The 9,482-nt window shown below is 33.3% G+C and overlaps 1 protein-coding gene across 1 annotated transcript; it reads left to right on the forward strand.

The window, feature by feature from the left end:
• Positions 1-4,346: 4,346 nt before the first annotated feature.
• On the forward strand, positions 4,347-6,183 carry LOC101219076 (nuclear transcription factor Y subunit B-3). Its single transcript, XM_004139951.3, has 2 exons — positions 4,347-4,665; positions 4,747-6,183. Exon 2 carries the CDS (start codon positions 5,246-5,248, stop codon positions 5,849-5,851), a length of 606 nt encoding a protein of 201 aa, XP_004139999.1. The 5' UTR covers positions 4,347-4,665; positions 4,747-5,245; the 3' UTR covers positions 5,852-6,183.
• The last annotated feature ends 3,299 nt before the right edge of the window (positions 6,184-9,482 follow it).

Here is a 9,482-nt window from a genome sequence, read left to right on the forward strand (position 1 = left end):
TACACTTTGTACATGCAATTTGGTCCGTATATATAAGTTTGCGAGGTCTGGGAAAAGTTTGGATGCTTGTTAAACCTTAGTTTAATTGTTTATGATGAGTTACTCTGAGTTAGAATCTTAGTACGTTATGTTGTTATGGATTGCACTGTTGAGTTAAAATTATATCATGAGTATATTATGTATGTCTTTCTAGTTATTCTTCTCATCTTTAAGTTAACAACTAGGTTAGGGTCAGCAGGTGATATTGAGAGAACAATGGTATTTATTGACTTGGCACCATCCCCTAGACTTGGTGAAGGGACTAGAAGGGAGTGTGACAAAAGTGGTGTGGAGTGCAACATTAATTTAAGTCATAAAGACTCTAGGGCATCCACAATGTTGAATTGTCGGTAGTGAAATTTAGCTCATGATAAATGATAAATTAGACTTCTTTATTATTAAAAAAAATAATTGGTACAGTGTAGTTTGATTGGTATAAGAAATGAAAAAATTACAAGAAATAAAGAAAACAAAAATGCTAATTAAAAGTTACAACTCAAAAAACTTGGAATAAATCCTCAAGCTTTCCTAGGATGATTCCCTCTTTTCCAAGGTGAAATTGTTTGTCAACACACCCACTTCCATGGGAATAGATATACTAAAGGTATTATGCCTCAAAGGAACTTTCGTGTTCTCAAGACAAATGACTTAAACCGTTGAGAAGAACCCAAGTGGGCTACTGGAAAAAGCGATATAAATTGTGAAGATGGTGATATGGTCGACAAATAGGGAGTGTTCATCATGAAGTGGAAAACTTTCCATCCCTTTTATAGGCTCCATAATGGTTAGGAACGTCATATTTCAAGTTCTGAACGATCTTTAGCCGAATTTGAAGCTACTTTAACTTATCGAAGAGTGAAAACCGAAATTGTTCTTGACTAGTTTGAAATCTGGAAATTCATATCTCACTATTATAGGTTTCGAATCACTTCTGCTGCGGGCACATTACATAGAAATTCCATAGCAATAGTAGTCCCAAAACTAACCAAAGTTGATCAGTTCAAAAATAGCAGTAACAATATTGAACCACAATTATTCCCAATGAGCTAATTTAATAGATTATTATATTGACCAAAAAAGAATATAGAGGCAAGCTCATGCAATCGAACTATATTTTCAAGTAAGAGTTCCTCTTAAAGCTCAAATTCATGCATTAATTTCATGACATGAATCACTAGGGTAAAAAACCAAAGTCTTATGTATAAGTTATTTTTCTGGATTACTTTTTATGACCAATTTTTACTTTTAACTATCTTAGTATTAAACTGATCAACTTCTGTATACTAATCCATATGATCATTGTATAGAGTAATCATGATAAAAACAAACCATGCTATAGGAGTTAGCAAAAAGTTAATTAAGTTATACTTAATGTACATCAAAAGTTTATTCTCATCAGGGTTTAACATATTTGTATCCCAAAAAATGGTTAAGTAAATATGAATAAAACAAAACACTAAATAAGATGAAAAACCTAATAAAAGTAGAGATACAAGAAATATGAGAAATAATTGAGATACTTGTTTTCAATTGATGGGAATGAAAGTAAAAACAGTACTTAAAATCAAAGGAAAGCCTAAAACCTAACAAAAAGATCGTAATATAGATTAAGACAAACACAAATTAGTAAAGAACTCAAAACAATGCTGAAAATTATGTTGTAGAAAATTCGAAAATAAAATATAAGAAAAAGCGTAAAATTAAACCTAAAGGTCTTGCTACAAATTTTCTTTTCTAGCTCGATTAACATAACTTTATCTGTCAAGGTGTCACGGGCAGAAGGCCTATTAACACATAGTTGGGTCTTAATACCCAAAATTTTTAGGTAAGGTATGAATTGAACACACCAGACTAAAAACTCATGAGGATTACCAAGGGAAAGTAAAAACAAACTGCTAGAAATCATAAAAGTGATCAGGTGTGTTGTGCAAAGATGGAGTGTAGATTGATTGCTTGAATCCTTGACTTCATGCATTATTTATGGCCTCCAAGCTAGGTTTCTTCAAGATCTTTTCGAGGCTTCAGATCGCTAAGAAATTTATTAGAAAATATTGTTTGACAAATTATTTCAAATTAAAATGCTAAAGTCTGTTACTCTATCTCTTTTCTGAAAATCTACTTGGTTGTCTGATAATGCAATTGTACTAATAATTGAAGTTCAATAATTTCGCCAATATCCTTCAATAAACACAAAGAAAATATAAGAAAAAACTCTGAAAATCAAGGATGCACGAAATATCAATATCAATATCTATATTTATGTATATATATATATATAAACTCGGCCATTCCAAACATGTCATAATTCATGTTTTTTAAGTTTAAGAAAAACAAATGACATGCCAAACAATTTTTTTTTTCTATTTAATTTGTGAAATATGATATTTAACATATCACTGCTACTTATATAATATAAGAGAGAAACATGAAAAAATATTTTAAGCCTAAACCCGTACTAAGTAAAAAAATCAATAATACTCAACACGTAAATTTTCTAAACCTAGACTAAAATACTTTACATCTCAAACAAGGTCGTTTAACTTTACAGCTAATTTAACACCACGTTGATATGAAAATTTCTAAGATTTGAAAATTGGGAACCTAACTAGTGAACTCCTAATGTCAAATTCTAAAATCTCCAATCAATTTGACAACGACCTAAAGGAATAGACTAGAAAGAATAAGAGATGAGGAGAAACTAGTTTCTCACTCTAAGTTTTCGAACACTTCATAAGTAAGGTGGTCAAACTTATCTGAATATTCTTTGCATGCAACTCTGAGTCAAAAATTACAAAAGAATGATGATGATGCTCCATCATCTACTAGAGAATTTTTATTCATAGAAAATCCAAAATCTTCAAAATATCAAAAACTAATGTGTCATATTTTGTTTCCCTACTTTAAACCCAATTCATTGCCCTAAAAGATATAAAATCCATTCTCTCCCTAACTCAAATGCACTAAAACCCAAATAATAGAATCCAATAATAAAAACAAAAAAATAAGGTACATTTTTACAAAATAGAATAAGTTACAAAGTTCAGTTGGTTCCGTCTTGCATGTCAACGGACTTTAATTATAGATCTTTTGATAAATTGGTTCTGCTTAAATTTTTGGAATTAAGTTCATCTCCTCCTGAATATATATGAGAATTCAATGATAACGGTAATTTCTTGGCTTTTAAACGTGTGATTAGCTCCTAAGGTAACACAAGAGTGTTCTGGTTCATATCACACATACCATAACTATAAACTGTGGTTGTAACGAACTTTGCAAATTACAACCCAAAAACTATAAGTTAAAGTTCAAGCACATATATATCGAGAGCAGTGAAGAGGGACATGACAGGCATATTCGGTCCTTGTTTAGGCAATGAAATAAATTTCCTATTTCACCCATTTTCCACCAAAATATAACGATTCTCTTACCCCATTAGGACTTGGTTCATAGGGGACTCGATGTGCCTTTCAATATTCGAGAAAAAGAACATCCCTACCTTTCATGTTTCATGCCGATGTCGCCATCTTTCTCCTTCCATTCTACCACTACCATATCCCTCCCATTCAACCATGTCGTCGTCTTTATGTCTTACAATTTGTAGTGTGAGTTTTTATACTAGTTTTCAACCCTATCTCAATCCAAAACCACTTATTGAAATTGTTGAAAGCTACAAAATGTAAGCATGCAGTTTTATTGGTTCATACTGTTGCTTTTTCTTTTCTTTCTCTCTTCAAAATTTACGCAATCATAACTAGATATTTTAGGGTTAAAGCTAAAACAAAAGGTTTGTCATTTTCAGAATTTACATATAATACAAGTAAATTTCAACTTCTTCATTTTCTTATCACATATACAAGGAAATATAATAATAAATTCATGATGAATTGATTTTAAAACATAAAATCTTTTAAATGTTACAATGAAGTTACTAATACTTTGTTACTTTCTTTTAAAGAAATTTATTATATAGTGCATGTCATTTGGTGGTTCAAAAAATGTATTGACAAAATAGCGTCAAATTTAAATTTAAAGAGAGGTAGAAGATAGATTAATAAGGTAGTTTATAATATAAATAAAGGAAATGATTTACTAATTAGACTAATTTGAATTATTGAATTAATCATAAATTGAATATGGTTTGTGTGTATATATATATTTCCAAGTAAAATAAATATATAAGAAGATGTTATGGGTAGCCAATATTAGATTCATTTATTAAGAATTAGGAGCAGAAGCCGAATTGGCCGCCCGAGATATTTAAAGTAATACAAGATTATTATTATTCACTTGCGAGTGTTCCGTAAAACTAAAACAAATAAAAAACGACAAATAATCGATCGCCACGTAGAACTATACACACCGTTAGATCAACGCCGTTCCTTAGCCAATCCAACACTCCAGATATTTCCACGAAGCGTACTCTTATCGACAAATAAACGGTGAGAAATCAAAAACGTGTCGCTCCCGATTGCATTATTAGCCCAAACGACTCGACGGACTCTAACAACTCCCCTTCTGCTCCCCCTCACCTGTTTTCTTGGAGTCTTTCTTCTCCGGCGGCAACTTTCCGTTTCTCTTTATATTCAGATTTCCAATTCCGGCCTTCCGGCATCCTTAAGAATTCCGGTCATTCCTTGATCAACAAACACTACTCTCCAAATATCATTCATCATCTCTCTATTAACTAATTTCATTTTCTTCTTGCAGGATAATCGGCCCCCCTTTTCCGTTTCGCGTCGCCGGCGCTGGAAAATTGTACCTCGTGTCTTTCTATTATCTGATTCTTTTTTCATCTCATGACCGTGTTTTCTTTCTCTTCTTCTTTTTAATTCCAATGAGTTTCTGATAGGCGTAGAATAACATCGCTGATGATAATCTCTTGTTTTGGGATACGATTCTGGAATCGAAGTTTAGCGTTTTAGCTCAATAGAGTTTCGCAATTCGATTTTTCTTCTTTCTCGTTTCTTATATGTTCTTTGAGAGAAGGAATCGTTCCGGTCAATTTTGATAGTGAAAAGTGGAAAGGATTCGGTCTGTATTCTTTCCGTAACTAAAATTGATAGTTAAAGTAAGTGTTGTGGATCGTTGTTATGAGAATGGATCGAGAGGAGAAAAGGTACGCATCGTAGTTCATAAGCTTTCGACAGCCCTAGGAGGAGAAATTGGTTGAGATTGTGAAATCGTTAGAGAGAGAGGGCGTTTAGAAATGGCGGATTCAGATAACGAATCGGGAGGTCACAACAGCAACGCCAACAGCGAGCTGTCGGCGAAGGAGCAGGACAGATTCTTGCCGATAGCGAACGTGAGCAGGATCATGAAGAAGGCATTACCAGCAAACGCAAAAATCTCAAAAGATGCAAAAGAAACAGTACAAGAGTGCGTATCGGAGTTCATAAGCTTCATAACAGGGGAAGCATCGGACAAGTGCCAAAGAGAGAAAAGGAAGACAATCAACGGCGATGATTTACTGTGGGCCATGACCACGCTTGGATTCGAAGAGTATGTGGAACCGCTGAAGACTTATCTTCAAAAGTACAGGGAAATGGAAGGGGAAAAGAGCACTATGGGGAGACAGGGGGAGAAAGACGGTGGTGGTGGTGGGCCCGGCGGCAGTGGTGGAGGAGTCAACTCTTCTGGTGCTGCCGCTGGTGGCGCCGGTGGTGGATACAACGGAGTGGGTGGAATGTATGGTGGGGTAATGATGATGGGTCACCATCAGGGAGGCGTTTATGGTGGTGCTGGATTTCATCATATGGGAATCGGCAGCGGGAAAGGAGGAAGTGGTGGTGCTTCCGGCACCGGACACCGGTAGTGGTGTGGGACTGCTGCAAGGCCAAGCTAAGTGGGCTATGTGCTAGTTGGAACCTTTTAAAGGTTCTCCAACTTTTGAGCATCATTGATGACATTTTAGGAAGTTAATAAGAATTTTTTTTCCTCTTTTTGGGTCATTGAAAGTTGTGGAAAACTACTTTGGGTCTTTGTCAAATTTCTCTATTTTTCCTTTTTTTTTTTCCTTGTATAAGTGTAATTTGTGTATCTTGTGTGTAAGAGGGATATATTGATAAATATGATGGCATTTGTACAATTGTAACCCCTAATTTTACACCAAACTACTTACTAATTGCTAAGACCCTTTTCTCCTAATTTCTCCCCTCTCTTTCTCTCTTTCTATTTCTAACCCCACCCTATATTTTGATTTAATTTGTTTCAAAAGAAAAACACATATACCATCCATTAATGTAGAGACACAATCTGACTAGTCTACACCATTTATATGAGTTTAGTTGTAATATGATTAGTCTAATAACCTCTGAACTGGTTTAGATTGCACTCATTAAGTTAGCAATCCATCAATCCCTTTAGTTATTTATTTTTCTCCAAGAAATGTGTCTTTGTTTATGAATATCCTCTTTATCTCTTTTTTCCTCAACCAACTTGGTCTCGGTTGCTTGGATTTTGCATGCCTTTCTTGGTTCATTTCACAAGAGTAACTATTTCGTCATCAAATTAAAAGTTTGTGAAATTTAATTTAACATTGAATCGAGAAATCTTAGGTTGTGGAGTTTAACTCTTTATTGATTTCTATTACATCATTCAAGTAGTCTAAAATAGTGCTATTAGAACTAAATATATATATATATATCAAAAGTTGAAAAGCAGATACTTTGAAACTTTTTAACAATGTTTTTTTAGAATGTTGCAATCCTGTTTTCAAGATATGGCCGATTACCTTTTTAGATGGAAAGAAAAAGAAAATGTGAAATATGAAATGGAAAGGGGATGAGTGGGTGAAAAAAACAATCATAGAATGAAGATGGTGAAATGATGTTGAGGAGATAAAAGATATGAAGAATTGTAAAAATAATATTCAAAAGAGTATCCATTCACAGATATGGTCTTGTCCATAAAAGGGTCATTTTAAGGAAAGAGAAGATAAAAGCTTAGATTGGTCAATACATTGGGAAAAAAATGATTTGTCTCATAAATTTGAAGCTGTTGTTCTCTTTGTTTCTTTTTTCAGTAAAAATGGATGCCACATTCAACAAATAAAGTGTGAAAAGTCATTTTTATGATAAATATTGTTAATAGATGTCCATTATCGACCATATTTCACTCCCACCATATCCTACTCTAAAACGTCACCCTTGAAGTGTGTTTGTTTTCGTATGTCACTCTTTTCATATCCCATCTATCTTGTCAAATGTCTTGAAAGAGATTTAGTGGCTATGTAACCCAGCTTATCAAATTGCTTATAAATAGTGGCGTTTAATGAATGTGTAAGACACAAAATTGGTTGAAATTTCAAAAGTCTCTAGAAGCTTTTTAGAATATCTTTTAAATTCATTTTAGTAATCATTATTATTATTATTATATTTATTCCATATCCATGTTTCCACTATGTCTTGGTTGTGTGTCATTGTGCTGCTCGTTTTTACAACACGTTATTAGATTTAGTGTCTCCTCTATCTAAGGTAGATTCTAAAGGTAGGTCGGTATTTTCTCACTTTATTATAATTAATAAAATAAATTATATATTTTGTATATTTGATTTGTATTAATTTTTTAATATAATTATAATATTTTATGATAGTGCTACCACGGTAAATCATGCAAAACTAGAATTTACGGCCTTTCACATTAATGGTAGCAATTACTTACCATGGGTTCTTGATGCTGCGATGCAATCTCCACGTCATAAATCTTGAAGATGCAATTAAAAAATGAAATACAATGATCAATCATGAAAAAGCGAAAGTCATGAATTTTTTCGTCATCACATTCATGAGGATTTGATGTCAAAATATTTAACAATAAAATGTCTTCAGAAGTTGTGAAATTAATTGAAAGTAAGGTATGATCATTTAAAATTAGTCCATCTTCCCCAGACTCGTTATAATTTGATACATTTGAAGCTAAAAGATTTTAAATTGTGATTACAATTGTGAATTGTTCAAAATTGTTGTTACATGGAGAAAAAATATTGATGTAGACATGTTGGAAAAGACATATTCTACTTTTCATGTCTCAAACATGCTCTTGTAGCAGCAATATCGAGAGAGATTTTAAAAAATATAATGAACTCATCTCATGCTTTCTTGATGCCGAACAAAATAAAAAGTTGTTGATGAAAAATCATGAATCCCGACCAACTGAAACAAAATTATCCCCTAAAGCGAAGGTTGTGAATTTTAATCATGGACGGGGTCATAGTCGTGGTCGTGGCCGAGGTCGAGGTAAAGATTATGGCCGAGGAAGAAATAACTATTAGTTTCGTGGTGGTCGTTCTAATAATCCAAATTTCAAAAGAACTACACATTTATCATATAGGGAAAGCTCCACAAAATAATATTTCAAAAAGTGATAAAAAAAAAAAAAAGAGTATGCTACTGATGTGGTATGACTAGATATTGGTCACACGTTTGTCGAACATCGAAACACTTAGTTTGTCACACCCCCTTCTTAGCACCATCTCTAGCTACAAAATGAGATGTGAAGCCAACATATGCCAACTCTCCCTCATGATACATATTGACAAACAAAACTGAAACTCGACTCAAAGTTACTACTTAGACGCAAAATCATAAGCATTTAGAGTGATACCTGATAATACATTATATTCAACAATACAAATTCTAGTTACAAATTAAACACAATATTACAACCAATCTCGAACAACACTACTAAACATATTTACATAAGTCCACCAGGACAACGAACACATAAACCTAATGGATAAACTAGACCTCTGACAACAGTAAGCTCAGCTCTGGGAGTATGATCATACTTGGAAAATTAAAATCTTTGAAAGAGTGAGCTAGGAAAGCTCAATGAATGATGAATATAAGAACACTTAAATAAAATTTAGCTTAAACTTCATTTCCCAGTTTTGTTTAAACAATCACATTGTTAAAACATAACTTACACTTCTTTTCACTTTACTTAATTGGTTCGCTACTAAAACCAACAACTCATCTAACCCCATTGTAGTGGATAGAGACTTGACACTAACGATGGAGGTCTCAATGAGTTAGCTATCTAACTGACAACTCATCTAGCTACTTTGTGGTAGAGATTAGTAGAATACAAATAATGATAATTTTAATGAGTTGCAGTTTCCAACTGACTCTGTTCTGGTAGAGATTACTTCAGACAACGATCATTCTGCTGGAAACAAATAACATTCCTTCTTAACATAAATTGTATGATGTAGTGGGTTTTGCCCATCACTCCCATCATCTTTACTATGGTGGGGCCTAGCCATCACCTTTGACAACATCGTTGTTGTGGAGCTATACAGATGACGACAACAAAATATAACCTATGTGCACATAGTATCATATAGTCTCAGGCTCAGCATATAATTCATGAAATCTTAGAATTCACATGGAAGCACTAAAAACATGTATGCTTATCTATATCTTGAATAAATATCAAACTTACTC

The sequence above is a fragment of the Cucumis sativus genome, chromosome 6, assembly GCF_000004075.3.
Source record: "Cucumis sativus cultivar 9930 chromosome 6, Cucumber_9930_V3, whole genome shotgun sequence".
Classification (NCBI taxonomy): Eukaryota; Viridiplantae; Streptophyta; class Magnoliopsida; order Cucurbitales; family Cucurbitaceae; genus Cucumis; species Cucumis sativus.

Excerpts from the sequence above, each read along its gene's own strand:
- LOC101219076 (XM_004139951.3), top strand. The coding sequence starts at position 5,246 with ATGGCGGATTCAGATAACGAATCGGGAGGTCACAACAGCAACGCCAAC.